The 19,302-nt window shown below is 36.7% G+C and overlaps 1 protein-coding gene across 2 annotated transcripts in view; it reads right to left on the bottom strand.

The window, feature by feature from the left end:
• Positions 1–1,720: 1,720 nt before the first annotated feature.
• Positions 1,721–19,302, bottom strand: part of EMC2 (ER membrane protein complex subunit 2) — a 61,408-nt gene continuing 43,826 nt past the window's right edge. For both annotated transcript variants that reach the window (XM_059723810.1, XM_006269777.4), the window contains exons 6-11: positions 18,705–18,790; positions 18,490–18,549; positions 14,781–14,862; positions 12,937–13,047; positions 10,507–10,611; positions 1,721–3,775 (exon numbers count right to left, since the gene is read on the bottom strand). In XM_059723810.1, the coding sequence (XP_059579793.1) occupies positions 3,689–3,775; positions 10,507–10,611; positions 12,937–13,047; positions 14,781–14,862; positions 18,490–18,549; positions 18,705–18,790 (531 nt within the window). In that variant the 3' untranslated portion in view covers positions 1,721–3,688. The remainder of the gene's footprint in view (positions 3,776–10,506; positions 10,612–12,936; positions 13,048–14,780; positions 14,863–18,489; positions 18,550–18,704; positions 18,791–19,302) is intronic.

The raw sequence follows: 19,302 nt of genomic DNA on the forward strand, positions 1-19,302 counted from the left end.
CACTAATTGAAGACAACATCAATTATAAGGTGCTACATGTAAGAAAGAAAAATATCAAGCATTTAAATATCTAATAGGAAATAACTAGCTGGCCTGTACCACTGCCCAGAAGGATCTGAGGGGTTACTGTAGATTACAGTCAACATAAATAAGCATTGCCAGGGTCTTAGGAAAAACTTCCTAACTCTAAAAGCAGAAGGACAATGGAGCAAGCAGTCTAGGAAAATTGTGTAATCTTCTTCATAGGAAGTCTTCTTCCAAAGGCAGTTGGATAGGTATTTATTTGAGGTGGATAAAACAGCAAATCCTGTATCTGCCCTGGGATGGGACTCGATGACTTCCAAATTGCCTTCCAGTCCTGTAATCCTTTATTTTACAAAAAAAGTTACTATAATTAGCTGTTCTATTTGTAAGAATTTATAATCCATCTCAAAGTGGATGAGATACTGAATTACAAAACTATGAAAGGCATCTTCTAATATCCAGACAAGGCACTGAGCTAATTTTATGAAGTAGTATTTACAAACATTAATTTGAATAGAAAACTAATCAATCTGACAGCATTTGCAACTACTTCACAGCCACTACTTTAAGGAACATTTATATGTAGGCAAATATTTTGTTTACATGTGTCAACAGAAAAGGTCAAAAATATTCATGCTAATATGTTTTCATAAGTATTTGCAAGGCCAATTGGTAAGCTCAACAGTTTGGAAAACTCACCCAGGCCACAAAACAGATCACTTGTTACAAATGCAATGTAGTAGATTTATTAAGACGTGAAGGAACAGTCATAAACAGTAGATCATTTATAAGCAATCAATAAAATGAAAGCACTGAATAATTTCAAATAAACTAAACTGACTGCTCTGTGGATAATTCAGAATGCCTACAGCTGTCAAACTGTCAATTCAGTTAATAGTTATACAACTGCTGTCTGTAAAGTAGTGTTCCTTACATCCCCATTTTAAGGACCCCAAGCTGCCTATTGCATGAGGCTACTGAACTATAATTTTAACACATTGGGATTTAGTATACCATGCAGCTCAGCTGCACAAGTTAAAAGTTTACTACATTACCACAGAAATAATTTTTGAGAAAATGAATCCTTATAACAACATGGTAAGTTATGTATAAGATGTCTAAACAATTTGAAAGTGTTTCTGTGTCTGATGCTTGGAACTTGCATGGTTTTTACTTTTCATGGTCCTAAACTCCAGACTGCAAACTGAAACTTCACAGCACAGGCTTGATTTAAAAAGGGATCTAGAACCCGAGTGGTATTTCAAGTGAAGTGAACATGCTTCAGTATTTTAATACTACATGCACATTAACTAAACTTTGTTTCAGCTACAAAATGTATTGCAAACTGAATATATTTTCTAAATATAAATCTGTGAGCAGAAGAGGTTTTTATCCTTATACAGAATGGTTTCAATTTTGATTGCTGCTTCAATTAATTCAATCTATAGTACAGCTTCACAACTCTTTTAGAGTTCAAGATAAAACCAAATTATTTGAGAATGTATTAAAAATAAAGGAGTTTTAAAACTCTAGATGGCGCACTCCTACAGAAGACAGCTATTCATCACCAAGCCTTCAGGTTTTTTGGTTTTAAAAAAAATTATTTCACTCTTTAATTCCCAGATGATACAACCTACCTATAATCAATATATAGACATTTTAAAATCACATCTTAAAAGAACTGATCTGTAATGTATTTAATGCATAATTTACTTAATTTATTTCAATGTTAAAATTCATTGAATATACATTGGTAAATAGTTGTAATAAATTTCAGATATTTCAGTTATTTAAAGCAGATTACACAAAGGCGGCAACTATTTTTACTTCAGTAAACTGGAAGAGTGAAATAACTATGATCTTATTCTAATCAATTCCAAAGAAAAATTAAGTACAGAATATTTATGGGAACATGAGGACTACTTGCTAATCCTTCTATCATTAACAATGAAAATCCATTTCTAATATTGAAAAAAATCATTTTTATACTTTATAACTATGCTGAGAATATTAAAAAAATTACAATTCATGACCAATTCAAAGGAAACTCATTAAAAATAAAATCATATATAACATTGGCTTTACATTTTTAAAAAAATCTATGGTAGAAAATATATTTCCCATTTTTTCAACATTTTAACCAAAATTTTCTATCATGCTTTGTTCTGTTTTAACAACTCAATGTAGAATTAACTCATGATTTTTGTTTTGGTTCTGTGGTCAACCAAACAAGGGGAAACAGTCCTGGAACATGGATTAACTAAACTGTCCCTTGTAACGTACCTCACAGAGTATGTAGCAGGGTTGAATTACAACAGTGTGGGGCTCTAAACAGACCCCCAAGTCATGGCACCACTCTCCTCTATATGACGGCATGTTACAGAGCTCAGATGAAAGGTGCAGTTCATACCTCCTGGAGCTGTTGGTTCAAACAGACTTGGGCAAACTGCAGTTAAACTTGGGTCATGTTGCTTTGAATCCACAAGGGGCAGAAACTTTTTTTTTTTTTTTTTAATGAAAATAGATTATGATCTCATTGCATGATCCCAGTAATTTAAGGATCCCAGAAAGGGGTTTATAGTGCATATATCTTAATTTAATAAGTATATATTAAATGAAATTGAAAATATGAAACTATTATTCATTATTTCGAAGTTCAACATAAAGTCTGTGTCGGACTATTTCCAATTGAAATTTTTGTTGGCTGATTTACTTTTGTTCTGCAGATCAACTGCTGAAATTCCAATTGAATATATTATGTCTAAATGACTAAATTGGCATAGTTTAATTAAAAACACTGGGAATTAGTAGAAACTGAATTAATGATGTATAAACCATGTGTTACAGCATTTCCCTAAATACAAAACTAGTGCAGATTAGCACACTTGCTTTACTGAGACAATTTTAAATACACGCAGCGGAACATACATTCTTTCCATAATGTCCCTAATTGTACAGATAAAAAGGATGTGTGCAGATGTACCAAAGAGATGACTAAAAGGACAAGTAGACATTAGCCCACAAAGACCCCAGCACACCATTTAGGCACATCCCTGTACCAGCTAAAGCTAACTCCATACATATATTGCTTCCATTTCCAGACTGCCATATTAAAAATGCTCTAACACAAAACTTGTATGTCAACTTTATTCACCAATAAACTGTGCTGTGCTGAGGCACCATTATGGCTCATGTCTGTCTGTTTGGTAAATATTGCTGAGTCAAATTTGATTATGTTTTTTTGTTTTAATTAAAGAAGTACAATACATTACATAAAATTATCTACATGTAAAACTATGAAGCTGCCATAGGCTGTCCCAATAAATAACCAAACTTATGAATCATTTAGCAATTTTATTTCTACACCTGGTTATGACTTAAAAAATCATTACTGTACATAAAGGAGCTAAAGGAGTTGCTGTGCAATAAATGTAATTTCTTTGTTTTTGAGAGAGAAATTATTAATTTCTGTGGGATTTCATCATCATCTTCATTGAATTAATAAATAAGCAATTTCATTTTTATAAACCATATGATTTAAGATAGCCACATAAACTAATTAAAATGGAACTGCTTTTAACAGCACTGGGTACTTAAATAACTCAGAAGACATAAAAGGCTGAACACAGAGTTGTGAAATTCAATGTTATAACTCCATAACAACCTATGATTGAGTGATCTGCAGGGCTTCCAACATGTCTTCCACTGCCTTCAGAGAGTATTTAGTCTCCTTTTTACTGCGACCTGCAAACTAAAGAAAAGAATTAAATAGATTTATAACAAACATGTCATAGAAATGTACTATACAATGCTGAGCAATGGTCCTGTGCAAACTGCAGTTCGGAATTTTAACAGAAACAAAAGTAACTGTTAAAAATGCACCATTTATTTACTGTAAACTTAAAACATACAATGCATGCTAATTTTTAATGATATCAACTATTTCTGCCTCAGTTACAATCTATAGAAGCTATCGTTATCTTGTCATGCACATCAGAATTCATTCTACATTTGAATTTTTTTAGACTAATCTCTGTACTCTAATCTTGCAGTTAGTAATTACCTAGAATGCAAGAACTGCCACTTACTAGGTCAGACCATAGGTCCATTTTGCCCAGTATCCTGTGTCACAGTGGCAGAGAGGGGATACTGGGAGAGTAAACTGGATATTACCACAGGTTTTTCTACTGTTCCTCTCACTTGTAGCCACAAAAATAAATTATTTTCAGCATTGTCTGCTCTATAATTTGATTTTTTTTAAAACTGTTCGGTTGTATATTTGATTAATATTAGATCATATCTATATTTTCATGGTGGTAGAATGTATACATTATATAAATATTAGTAAGACTTCATTACAGTTACAGCAAAGGACTGGAATACTTTACTTAAACTACTAAAAAGCAATGCGGTCATCCTATGATTGCATTTCATGGTTCAACAACGTGATAGTGAGTAATGAAGTTTTATTTGATTATAATCTACTATTACAACTGTAATTCCAGATTTAATTTGAAATTAAATCTATATTAGTAATGAAGGAAGATACAGCTCGGCAAATATTATCTTTGTGCAATGTAGCTTTTGAATTCCCTACAATACATGAAGGTTGGCTGGGGGAGTGGGGTAAAGGACTGTTGACGACCCCATGCTGATCTCAAAATGAGTTTTCTAACTGTACTGACAATTCACATCACTCATCAGCCTGATTTAACACGGTAGATTTATTGGCTAGGATGGTGTTTTAAGCAAATGAATCTTCTCCATATTTTAAAATACCTACACTAAACTTTTTTGGTCCTCACTGTAATTTTCTGTTATGAACAGTCTATTCTCTGACTAAATGTTAACATCTAACCATTGAATACATTTTCAATGTAATGTTTTTTTTTTCCCCCAAAAAACAATGATGTCTTGCATAGTTAGTCCCTGATTTATTATGTGTTCCTCCTCTCTTGTAATTAACTTAATTTAACAAACTTCTCATGACCTGTTGAGAAAGATTAAGTAATCAGGCTCAGGTAATATCACAGCAGCAACAAGCTGCAGGACATGTTACCCTGCTTTTGACCCCCTTGGCTACATTTGAAAATTAGGATTCCCTCAGTTGCTAACAGCTAACTTTGTGTTGTTAAAAAATCTAGACTGGGTAAAGTAAATAAAAAGCCATTTAAAATTAAATATCTGGACTTACAAAACATGGTTATGATGACAAACCCTTTACTTTATCCCTTAATTATAAAATGCCACAGTTTTACAGCATGTGAATTCTGGAACTAATATACCACTGAATTTTGACTCTACTAGTAGGTGTAAATCCACCTCTTTACTGCCCACACTGATAAAAATTTAGAGGAACAACAAACTGCTTAATGCCCTTAGCTGATAGAGTAATCTTTTGCCTGGATTTGAACAAAATAGAAAGTCTTTTTTTCTACGCCTTCTTCTTCTCTATCACACAGAACAAGAAAAGCCCTAATTAGATGCTTGGGGAGGTCCAATTTCTTAAGAAACAGCTTTGATTAAAAAAAAGAGAAAAGAAAGCCACCAAACCTAAGCACATGTGTTACGGTTCCTGAGACACTTGCAATAAAAATTCAGAAGCTTGAATGCTCTAGTGTCAAAAAAGCAATGCTACATATGAGAAAAAGTGGGGGGAGGGTAGAAGAGGGAGGGAGAGAGAATTTAAAACTAAAACAGAATTTGAGTTATTCTTTTTCTTCTGCCTTAAGAACATCAAGAACAAACCTGACATTACTTTAAGAAACGTTACTTGTTAATTTCAAGAGTGGCTACCTTAATGATAGTGACATATACTAAGTTTGAACAAATAAAACCAAACTGCATCATAAGAAATAGATGTAAACTCAGAAATCTAATTACTTCCAATTTTCCTTGACAACCAATTATTTTGCCTATTCTGCCATTATACTGCAATTCAACTGATTGAACCGGAATCCTTTTCTTTACTTTTTTTTTTTAATCATGATTTAATTTTCTGTTTCCCAAATGGTTTGTAACAGAATCACCTCTCCAATCATAAACAAAGTCTAGATCACTAACACTGAAGAATTTAGCAGCGTACCCAAAAAGCATTTATCTGGAAAATTACCATGAGTTGGATTGCATTAAAGATTTTTGAGAGCGTTAATCAAGCTTGTCTGCCTCTGCTAAAATGCTGCCACCAGAAGACATGCTAAACTAATTATCTAATTGAGGAGCACTAGGTAGGCATATTTTCTTTCGCTGTTAAGTGAAAGAAGTAGCAGTTCTTAGTCATCATTTCTGTGTGACTCATGCTTACAGTTGTATACAAAATGTTTTTATGACTATTGATCTCCAGGTCAGAATTTACTCAAATGATGTCCAGTGACAAAGCAATGAAAAACATAGGCTTAAGATATCACTACTTTAAATGCATTTGAAATGAGAGATATGCATCTATTATTTCAATAATTAGTACTTTGATAATATCCTCCAAAAAAGGTTTTGAAGTATTTGCACAAATTATTAAACTTCTGTGAGCAATGCCCTTTTAAATCCTGGGTTAGAAACCAGGCATTATAATCCCAAGCCTGGGATCAGGCTCTCCCTGCACCAGCAAATAAGGTATGATGGGATTTAATGCATGATCTCACAATCACATCTCCTGCCATGCACATGTGGCATGGCAGGAGGTGCGATTTTGTGGCTTGCGCATTAGATCCCACTTCACCTTTACCTGTGTATGTAGAGGGCCCTCAGATAGGTAACTGAAAATACTACTTGTTCTGCTGTTCAAAAAAAGACCATCTAATTCAAGCTTCCTTAGCTCTCATCCCTTTCCCTGAGACTATTCTACAGTCTGATGGACCTCAGTGAAAGGAACTTTATCTCCCGATATTCAGACTATTTTTTCCCTTAATTTCATTTGAGTATTCACAAGAAAAAGAACACTTTCTAAGCAAATAATGAACTAAAAGTCACAACAGGTCAAAAAAATGGACTCAGGCTTGCAGGAATAGTACAAAACTCAGGTCCCAGAAGCCATATGAAGCTTCAATAAAAAAAACAGAATGTGAGAAAGGAGACCACTGAACAGAAAGACCATGGACAGGTGTTGCATTTGTGCCAGGAAAAAAGCCTCTCTCCCAGCACAGAGAGAGAGCATATAACTGTTCAAGAGGTTTCTTGCAGAAGAAAACTGGCTCTTTTGTAAGAAAGTTCTCCCTCTTTCAACCTGGAAGATTACTCCCCTCCCACAGTAACTTGAATAAGTATAGACTTTTCTCAGGTGTTGAGGACACCCAGTGTCTCACAGTCCACTACATTCCCTCCCTCTCTCCCAGGGAAAGGGACCCTCTGGGGACCCTGCTATCGGTGCCAATGTCTCCCAGCCACCAAAGAGATGTGGGTAATCCCAGGCCTGTGCAAGTGCAGGGGGGGGGGGAGGGGGGGCGGGGAGAGGAAGGCAACATTCCCCCAGACCGGAACAAGCCCCAGGCATCTACACTCCACCCCTGCCCAAACCAGTCTGTGCACGAGCAGGGGACAATTCCCACAACTGGACCTGCCCCTTTTCTCTATTTCCTGTCCCATGCATGCCTTCTGGGTGACCCAGAGAGGTGCACAAGATTCAGGGAGAGGCATCTTCCAGTGGTTGGAACCCTTTTCTGACTCTGAGATTGGTTCCTGCTTCTGGGAAATGCCCCCTTACTGTCCCCTCAATCAGCCGAAAGCTCTAATCCCAGGCATGTCTGCCTCCTATCCTGTGACAGTTCCAGGTGTAAAAGAACACCCCCAGCTCCATGCACACATCTGGGTCACTCAGGGGGTGACCCTGGTTGGTGCAGGGGGCAGAGTGAAGAGAGCAGTTCTTCTCACCCCTCTCAGGCCTATAGGGTGAAAGACTCTGTGACAACTGCTGCTTTTCAGTAGCTGCCAAATGCCTATTGTCAGCGTGCCCAGAGGGCAGGCTGTCAATCCATGCCTAAATTAGGGATTACCAAGGATAGCCAATGAAAAAACAAACAGCACAACTACAGCTGAAAACATGGTCCTGAATTTTGATAAAACAGAGGAAGATTAATGTACCATGCATAATATTGTAGGGAATGTATGTTTCAAAAACAAATTTAAAAAAAAGCATCTCATGAACACCAGCCTTGCAAAAAGACTCTAAAACCTCTACACATTTTCATTTAGAACCTCCATATTCACAAGCCTCCAATCCACATTACTCAGGTAGGTACCCAAACTGGAATGAGAATGGGTTTTCTTTGGGATAGAACAGGGGTGAGCAAAATGCGGCCCATGGGCTGGGTGCGGCCTGCCAGGCCATTCTATTCAGCCCACGGGGCCCCTAAAAAATTTAGAAAATTAATATTCATCTGCCCTGGGCTGCCTGTCAAGTAGCCCTTGATGGCTTGCCAAAACTCAATAAGCGGCCCTCTGTCCAAAATAATTGCCCACCCCTGGGACAGAAGTATGCATAACTGAAGGCTGAGCAGTGTTCTTAACAATACAAACAGGTCCAAAGTGATGGACCAAATCCATGCCAGATTCATCAGGATTTTATCTTGATTTATACAGAACTCTGGGAAGCATGGGAACAGTGAACAATTTTATATCAATAAGTTATGTATTAAAACCAGAATCTAGCCATAAGAATATCCTTATGAAAGCTACAGGGACTTCAATTGGTACAAGAGACCATGGATTCATCTTTATATTAACAAAGTGACAATCTTCAACAATCTTCAAAAAGCACATTATTTGGCAGGGGCAATGATGCAATGCTGACTCAGAGGGGAGACTACTACCTACTACGTCACCAACACCATTTGCTGTAGCATTTGGATTTTCAATGTCTGTAACATAAACAATGGGGTGGCCAAACCCTGCTGTGGTCTTGTCTGGAAGGTGGATTGGGTTGGGAGGTGGTCCGATCTAGCTATATTCATTAAAGGTTCTTGTGGTACTTTTTACAAAAGTAAGGGTGTTCTCTCCATTTGCTGGCCAAATTCTAATTTGAGTTGTTACACTCTGTATACACAAATTCCCCCTGAGGTTTCAGATAAATATGGTATTTCTCACTTTATGTCAAAACTGCTGAAAAATACAGCTGGAGTATGCAATGCATCAAAAAAGTATGAAAACAAAGAAGGTATGACATTTGTTTTAGGTGTATTTTAGTTGTGCTAATGTGATCTGTTCTGAAAAGCACCAACAAAGAAAGGGACAAATCAGTTTAACTTAGTTCCAACAAAACATCATAAAAATGATGTAATTGTAGCATAAGGTATAAAAAAAACAAATACGAAGCAAAAACACAAGTCATATTCCTTGAGAAAAACTGTGTTGTTAAGACAGATACATGACTATGACAATCTGCTATGGTCAACCCTATGGAAAGGAATTCCTGACTGTGAGATATTTTAAAATGGGTTGTTTTCCAGAGTATGAATACATTATGCTCCCCCCCTCCCCCCTCTAGTATTAGGACCATCACATCTACTAGTGTTTCAAATTAAGCATCTCAAGTCCTTAGAATAACTTTAAAAAAAATCTTTAAAGCTCTCTGACCTCTGCAATGTGTTTTATTTCGGTTTTCACATGAGTACTACTTCTGTGAATGTTGAGAAATACGTCTTTTTAAATACTATCCTACTTTGTTTATCTGTGATAAACCTACCACAGAATTCTGCCCTTCATGTTTCTTTGGTGTATGCTGTGATCTTTGCGATTCCTTGGGCTATCTTACTTATAGATAATCTAAAGGCCTAAATTCAATGCCCATGGAAGTCAACACAGCTGTGTGCAAATCAGATGTAAAGGTTGAACAGCATTCTACCTGCTGCTTATTGTCACAAACAGCTAAAATGAACTGATTATCTATTTATCTAAGGAAGGGTTTTTTCTAAAAGTGTTGTAAGCATATAAATATGGGCACAGGAGACTTCTTTTTGAGTGAAATATCTGTACATTTCTTTACCATACTTTACACCAGACTCTAACAAAAGAAGAATCTTTTAATGAGTGTTCTGTAGTCAGAAAATGTTTGCCTCGCAGTGGGAAGTGGAAACTCTCTCCAACCTACCAAGTTCCAATAGTCCAAAGAGAAATTACGCCCTTAAAATCCTTTCCTTTTTAATGAAGGCACCCTTTCAGACACTGAGACAACTGTAGAGGTCAAAAAGCCTGTTTTAATGCTACAACACAGAGATATGTTTTTAACACTACAGATTCCTATTTGAAATCTCTGAGTTTATTCTGTGAATCACACTGGCACACCCAAAAGTGCTAACCATGACTGCACCCTGTGGCACCCTTGAAAAAAACTCAAGGCACCCTGGTTGAGAATCAGTGATCTAGCCTACAGACTGTTCACAAAAGCAGTGAAGATATGCACACATCCTATCTTTCAGAAACCCACTTTATTGTAAAATGGAGATTTAAAACACACCCAGGACAAAACTTGTGAATACAGGCAAGAGTACTAACCTGGTAAGCTCTATTTATTTGGCTAGCTGCCCAACTAGCATACTTCATATTGTCTTTTTTCATTTTCGCACTTGCTTTTGGATTGGAAGCAATATGGCTGGCAGACTAGGATTAAAAAGAGAAAAATTATAAAATTATAAAATGAGAAACTGAAATATGTGGGCTGCTTCACTTACAGTATAACAGGATAGAACAAAAGGAGAAAAGTAAAAACTTGTGATTCGCCAAACTCTTACCTGGAGCTAAGCATGAATAATGTGGCAGAAAAGACCTTTGTGAAGCCAACTAGTCCAACCCCCAGCTCAAGACAAGGATCATCCCTGTATAAACTATTCCACAAAACCCCCCCAAAAACCTACAATGGGAATTCTACACGCCCTTCAACTAACCTGTTCCAGTGCTTCTTCTCATAGTTAGAAAGTTTTTTAATATCAAGCCTAAGTTTCCCTATTTGCAGGTAAGACCATTATTTTTGCCCAGTACTGAGAAAAAAAGACATCATCCTCTTAACAACTCCTTCTGTTTTCAGGCTTTTTCAATCAATCCTCAATTTTTTTTTATCTTTAGACTAAACAATCCAAATTCTCCCTTTCCTCTCCTTTTCTATACTCCGACATTTCTAATTGCTTCTGTTGCTTTCCTCTGGAATCTTTTAAAATTGTTTTGGACACAAATCTCCAGGTGATGCCTTATCTGTGCTGAATAGGGTGAAAGAATCGTCTCCCAGGATTTGCATGTGACAGTTTGTTAATACATACCAGTAAGTATTTTGCTTTTTTGGCAATAATATGATACTGCTGATTCATTTAGCTTGTGATCTAGTGTGACCCTGCAACCTAGCTAGTCATTCTCCGTTTTTTAATCTCTTCACGATTGTTTGTTCTTAAGTATAGTACTTTATACTTTTCCTTACAGAATATCATTCTATTTATTGCAAACTATTTTCCCAAATTTATGAAGGTTATTTTGAATTCTAATCCTGGTCTCTAAAACATTAAAATAATTGACCGATTTACCTAAACATTTTGGTTCAGCTGTCCAGAAAAGGGTACCCTTGTTCTCTTGAGTTGGGAAGAGAATTGGATATAATTTCAAGTAGTATGACTTCCTCTACAAAGGAAATGTCACAAAACAGCTCTTTTTTCCTCCATCCATTGGCAAGGAAAATATAAAATCTATCAATCTATGTCTAGAATGGCATACTTCAGACATTAGCTACTAACAGTTTTAAAACTGATTTCTAAACTGTACTGATGATTATTATCCATGCTATTTGTGTTTTTATACTGAAGTACATACACATGGTTAACTTAAGGATAAGAGACAATTACAATAATCAACATAGTGGTCAAAATGCATATACTAAGAATAACACTATTAATAAAACAAAACATCAAAAATATACACACATTATAAGATAAGGTTAAATAAAAATTCTAACAACCTAGCAGTTCAGCTTTTGAAAAGCAGTATTAAAATAATTTACTGGATAAAATGAATTGCTTAAAATATCAGTTCATTCATCTACACTAACATTTCTTCTGTTCTACCCTTGGAAGAGCTGACCAAAATCAGGGAGCTCAGAAATTTCATCTGCCCCACTTCCAGTACAGACAAAGGTACTGCACAACACCTCTATTACAATTTAATACCCAATCAAACAAAGAAACAAAAACAAACAAAAAAATCAACACAACACTACAGTTTACTAACTAAATCTCAAAGCGCTTTACAAACAAGGTTAAAGTATTATTATCCCCATCTAACATATGGAAAAATAAGGGCACAGAAACCCAATGTAAATATTTTACAGCAAGTCAGTACTAGAGCCAGGAATGGAACCCAAGTATTCTGATTTCCTCTGATATCAATGAGAGTAGAAGCAGGCCCTTAAAGTCTATGCATAATGAAATGTTCATTTCCATTTATTGGGAGTGTTGGTTGTAGCCATGTTGGTTTAAGGACATAGGCAGACTCGGTTCTTTGGGTAAATGTGATATCTTTTATTAGACCAACTAAATAGCTGGAAAAAGTGTTCTCTGAAAACTTTCAGGTACAAAAACCGTTCTTCAGGCAGAGGGGGAGTCTACAGTTCCATTGTGTCCCTTCCAGGACAGCAAAGTACACATGTAGACTCTCCCTCTGCCTGTACCTAAAAGCCTGCAGAGAAGAATTGTTACAACTATTTAGTTGGTTTAATAAAAGATATCACATTTACTCAAAGAACCTTGTCTGCCCATGTCCATTTAGTAACTCCTTTACAATTTGCTAAAACTGTTAAACTAAAACAGGAAGATTACTGAATTCTTAATGATTCTTAAGGTGCTACCCTGCCCTCCCTTCCGCCTGACTTTGACTAACACAGGTAACCAACTCTCTGAGTACCTAATGATAATGCTCATGAACAATAAGCTATCAATTGAAACTCACCATGTATAGTCCAAATAAAGCTCTCATGTTTCTGTTGTTTAGCTTCAATGCTTGTGCAAAATACTTTCTTGATAGCTCAAGGTTTTCAAGCCCACCTTGGGTATATTTAACCTGTTAAAATTACAGACTGTTAAAATCTACTTGTTTCATTATTTTGAAATCTTGAGTAATTTATTATATCACAAAGATGAAATACTTGAAATAGTTTGATATTTTTCTGCATAAAATTTATACAAATCCCTCCTCTAACTGTTAAGACTCATCTAAATATAGAATACCATGCAAAACTAAAAAAAAGAAAACACTATCATGAGTGTTCTTTAACATGCATTGGAGTAACCTAATCTCAATTCAAAAATCAAATTTATAGAGATTCTTACTGTAACATAAAAAGCTATAGGCATTTTAAGTGTCAGTTAGTGAAAGAATAAAAGCTTACTTAGTATCTATGGTTTGTAGCGGTTTGTAAGACACAAAACCCCTAGATTTAAAAGTAGGGTGACCATATGTTCCAGTTGGCAAGGACAGTCTTGGATTTTGCAGGCTGTCCTGGCCAGCTGGTGTAAATTGAAGCAAAAGTCCCAGATTTGGCTGCTGCAGGCAGAGGAAGAGGCCCAGCTCCTGCTGAGCAGCAGCTGGAGATGGTGGGGAGGGGGAGGGTGGTGAGGATGGGCTAGGCTGGGCACCATTCCTTCTGCCTGCGGCTGGGATCAGCCAGGGCAGGCCAGGGCAGGGCAGGAGGGGAGGGGGGGGCTGGGGCCAGAGCATGGGCACATGCGTAGGGGGAGCCAGCATGACTGTCCACCGCTGACAACCTCGCACATTGTCTCTGCAGCCACTGTCAGGGTCCAGGCTGCATGTGGCAGCCCCATGTGGCTGGCAGCAGTGGGGGGAGTCAAGGGTGGGGTGGGGTAGGGGGGGAAGGCGGCTTCCCAGCCAGGTCTAGCCTCTGCACACAGGGGATGGAGCCTGGCTGTGGTCCTCTGCACTGTCCTACCCCACCCACCATCAGGACTCCTGGGGACCACAGGTGTGTGCGTGCATGTGTGCGTACATGCACGCACGTGTGCATGGCAGCAGCACACCCAACCCCTCCTTTCAGGTTCCCTTATCCATAATATGGTCACCCTATTTAAAAGCCTTCTGATGTGTGTTAATACAAATACCAGATCCCTAAATACAACTCTTGCTCATTTACCCCCATTGTAACAGGGATTCTTATGTGGTTCTCATTATATTTGATCCTCTTTACCACCACATTTTTTAAATATATCAAATTCAAAGATTGCAATTCATTAAATGAACTAATTTCCCCATCATGAAGCTAACTACAGACTTAATATGAAGCAGAAAATGCATTTCAGCTATGACTGCTAGGAACTACAGAGATATGGACAGATTCTGAAAATTTAACGCTGATCCAATTTTTAACCCCTACAAATAGGATTAATTCAAAACACTCTCAGTAATAACTACATAATTTGTAAAAGCTTATATTTGGAAACTGGTAAAACTTTGAACCAATCTAGTTTTCTTTTACTGCATTTAACTTTGATGCTTAGGTGAAGAAAATAAATGCTAGCAAAAGCTTGGTTTCCTTCAGTAAGAAACTGTTCACAATAGGCAGTTATTTTATTCTGTTACAAATTTAACAACAGTACAATATTAAGTAAAAAAAGTCATGTATCATTACTCAATGTTTACAATTTATCAGATTTTTACATTCCTGTTTATCCTAAAACTGAAAAAAATATTAAAAGATTACTTTTATTCAATTGACATGGAAACTGAAGCAAAACTAAGAAGGCTAGTCAAATGCAATTGATTTTTCTAAAAATACTTACTTCAGCATACTGTTGACAATATAAGTGATTGTGTGGATTAGTCATCATAAGTTCCTCCAAACAGAAAGCTGCTTTTGCATAGCTGAGGAATATCAAAAAGCAGACAGTGACATGAAACAAGTTGCTGCTTTGACGAATGCATAATTCTTTGCTCAAGTATTCTTCAATTTCAATTATTTTCATCCTAAAAAGGTCATTTATATGCTGTGTTTCTCAGTACCTCCTGGGATATAGAGTCATTAGTTGTTTTATTGAAAAAACCCCTAAGAATACAGCTGCTGTAATTCAAACAATTTTCAAAGTCCTGGAAAAGATATGAATGCTTATTAACCAGTAAACCGTATCATTGTAATAAACATTACATCCTTTGGTGCTTTTTCAAAATCACGGTTTTAAAAAAATTGCTAAAAGGCATTCAACTCAGATTAAATACAAGATACCACAAATGTGATATGGGGCTGAAGAAATTATCAGTTATTTGATGCTGCATACAACAAGCTATAAATTAAGGTCCCAATCCTGCAGTTAATGAAAAGTGCACTCATTTGGCATCCATCACAGAATTAAAATTTAATACCTTACACTCAAAGACTTCTGAGATCAGGCCTATCAGCTTTATTCATAAACAGAACTATACTAACACCACAAAGTTAAAATTATTTTCTTTAATTAAATTGATTTAGGAGAAACAAGAAGATAACAAGACACATTTTTATGAAGATATGGGGACTTCATAAAATGACTGAAAATGTATTAACCGACTTATATACAAATTTCCTGTAGAAAAAAAAAATTGCATTTTAAACCAGGGATGAAACAGCTTTAGTCAAAATGGTTAGAACTAATAACAGTTCTAAATCAAGACAACTGGGGTTTTACTTTTACAGTACCTATAGGCATTTTTACACATGTATGCACTGCAGCACTGGGTGCTTTGAAATGCTCCCAGCACTGCGATGCATGCAGTTGTACAAGTGGTGAAACGTGCATCAGTACACAGAAAATGGCGGCAGTCCACTTTTGAACTAAAACACATCGAAGGTGTTTTAGTTCAAAAGCACACCGCTGCCATTTTCTCCATGCTGATGCTCATTTTGCTGCTTATACAACTGCAAACGATGCAGCACGGTCGGCGCCAGCTAACGTGTGGAGCAGACTCTATTAATCAAGTTTACTCTAGCACGCCAGATCTCTGGTGCGTCGCAGCTCAAAAAAAAATGTGTATAAATGTCCTATAAATGGCACATCAAGAATATAATAAAAAGTATATAACCACATAATATATATTTTAAGCAGAATATATTTGTTAAAACAAAAATAAACTAATTGTGTTCCACAAAAGATCACATATTTAACATTAAATGTTATCATGGGCTAAACCAGAGCTTTCCAAACTTTTCATGTTGGTGACACAGTTTTTAGACATGCATCATTTCGCGACACAGTAATTCAGTTCCGGTGGAGGGGCCAAGGGAAGCAGACGCGAGTAAGGGAGCTCCGTGGTGCCCTTCCACAAAATTTTCTGCATTTCGCGCGACACACCTACACACTGCCGCCGACACACTAATGTGTCGCGGCACACAGTTTGGAAAGCTCTGGGCTAAACAGTAACAAAGCCTCTGATTTCAGTCTGAAGACAAATGGATAGTCACCTCAAAGCACTTTAGGGAAGCTCTGAAGGTGCATAAAGTCTTAAACCAATGGATCAGGCTGCAGAAATGAAGACTCCCTACAGTTTGGAAAATCAGGGCCACAGGCATTTATTTCTAGTAATGGAAAAGTTCCACTGCTAGAAATGTTTCCAGGGGAAGGAGCAATTCAGGCATTCAGCCTCTCCCCTGTTCTCTGCACCTTTCCAAGACCCAAAGGACTGGAGTAGCAGGACAAAGACCACTGCCTACTCCTTGGCTAGGAGCCAAATGGAAGGTGCAACCCAGAAAACCTCACTATCTTCTTAGACCAGGGACCTTGGTGTTAGAAGTGGGATGGGAGTAAGGTCTAGCAGGCTTTCCTCACTGCTCAACTCCTCCCAGAACAAGGAGGTGGTAGGCAGCTATTACTTCCCGTTCCCTACCCAAACCAGTGACCGGCATATCCCTGCTGTTGAACTCTCTCTAACCTCCTGGTCCCCAGGAAGAGTCAAGGGGTGGCAAAGGATACAGACATTCATTCTCCAGGGAGAAACTCTCCTGAGAGTGACCTCTACTGTGCTGGAGGTGAGTTATTTTTTCTCCTGGAGCACCATTTTTGTTCTGGGAGAAACTGTGGGAACATCTGTATGCTCATGGTTTCTATTGGAAGAGCTGCAATTCTTTCGGTAGAAATATATGCCTGTATGCAACCCAAGTACATGCAAAAGTCATTACATCAGAGCTGAAATTTTGTAACTTTAATTTGAAAAAGGAAGGCTGAGCAGTTATTGCCTTTGAAAATATACATTGAGCTCTTTTTCAGACAGGACTTCACATTATTTTCTTAAACAATCCTCAAGTATATGCATCATGCAGTCAAATGCTTCAGTCAAGAGAAATTGTATACATTATTGCTAAGGGAATGATCAAAAGACAGGAATGTCTGCAAAAAGTTAGAAATAATTTTGTAGAAAATTATTTTGTAACAAAAATAATTTTACATAATTGAACATGTATGTCTGCTTCAGTACCTTATGAATTTATATATTTACATCCTTAAAAATACTATCAATACAGATATAAAGATAGAATGTAATACATAACAAACACTTTTTGACTATTTGTATTATAAGAACAGTTGTTGACACATTTCCTAATGCAAAAAAGAAACCTGGGCATTAAAACTGCAGATCGATTTTTTTTTTTTTTTTTTAAGTCAGCCATTCAGAGAGGGTTTTTCTTTCTGTGAGAACTAGGGCTAGTATTTCTGGCACAATGAGAATGGTCAACTTTTCCCTGAGAATCTGATTCTTTTACTACTCTCTGGAAAGGAAGGAAGGAAACAATGTGATATAATTTAGTCTAGGCTGAAGAAGTGAGAAAGAAAAAAAAAAAAATGACATGCCTTTGGATGGAGGTTAGAATTAATGCTGGGATATTAGAAAACTTGCACTAAGGCTTTGAGCTAATCCTCTCACACTGGGATTTCCTCCTGTCACTACAGCAATAAAAAAAGCTAACAAAAACATTAAATATCCAATAAGAAAGTTCCTACAACATTCAGCATTCTCGACTGCACTGGGTTTTGTACCCAGGCAACCAAATGCCTCTATTTCAGATGCACAATTAAGAAAACAAAATGCTGATGTCTCACAACAGAATTTTTATCGAAACTCAGAGCATTAAATATATGTAATGTCTGCAACCTTTTCTTTTCTTTCTTTTTTTAAGATTACAAGCATTTAAAATTATATCTAGTGAAGAACGTTTTAATATGGAGTTCTGGCATTCCTATTCTAATTTTTTCTCTCCAAGGAAAATTATCTAAATGATATTTGGTCAATAAGCAGCACAAATTAACAAAAAAATTTGGTAATTGCCTCCTATTTTTAAAAAAACCTTAAGTAACATGGTAGTCAGGTCAAGCTTCTAATTGTTTGATGATATTGTTTGTCATACTGGAAATGAAATTGTATACTTCATAACAAAGGCTTTCAGAAACAGTCACTGTGGACTCTGACTCACAAAGAGAAGATTTCAAGCTTGCACTTTTTATGTGGACTCAGCAAACAACTTACTCATGTTCATTGATGTAAAGTTCTGCAAGTTCATGCCAAGCTTCTTGGTCCCCAACAAATCTGAAGAGAAGGAGAGGGCAAATAAAGAATATGTGAGGGTATTCTGTATATGATCAGCATGGAAGCAAAGGCTCAAATCAAATGCAAATTCCATTTTAATTAAAAAGATTTATCAGAATAGCAAAACACAATCCTTATTCTTGTAAAACACTCACTGTTCCAGATACTCATTCAGCTCTCGGATGGCCTCAAGATTTTTCCCCTGGGCTTTCCGAATGGCAATCTTACGCTTTCTTGCTGCCTATGGGTTGACATTAATAGAGGATTAGACTCTCATAATTCCCTGGGTTTTTGTAAAGAAGGCAATTTGACTGTGCAAATTATTACCTCAATACCAGTGGAATTCCAATGCAGAGCAACTGCTTCGTTGGAGTTTATAAACATACCCTATGACATCCCACTGGGAGATTTAAAAACTCCTCTTACAATCACATTATGTATGCTTTACTTTGGATGCACAAACTGTATGCATCATTTCATCCAAATAAGTGACTGTCCAGATTCTGATAATTACAAAGCAGCAGGGGAACACTAATCTTTAACCAGCCCGAAGTCCCCCATCCTGTCATTCCTAAGATCTGTATTTTAGGAATAGGTGGTCCCTGAAGATGAATGAATCCCACAGTGGCATCTTGATTGCCACTAAGTAAACTCTATGCAACTTTCAAATTTTTGATGTGAAGTGCTAAAGATCACTTAAAATAGAATTGTATAAAAACGTACTAATTTCATAATCAAGCTCTCATCTTTTGT

The sequence above is a fragment of the Alligator mississippiensis genome, chromosome 3, assembly GCF_030867095.1.
Source record: "Alligator mississippiensis isolate rAllMis1 chromosome 3, rAllMis1, whole genome shotgun sequence".
Lineage (NCBI taxonomy): Eukaryota > Metazoa > Chordata > Crocodylia > Alligatoridae > Alligator > Alligator mississippiensis.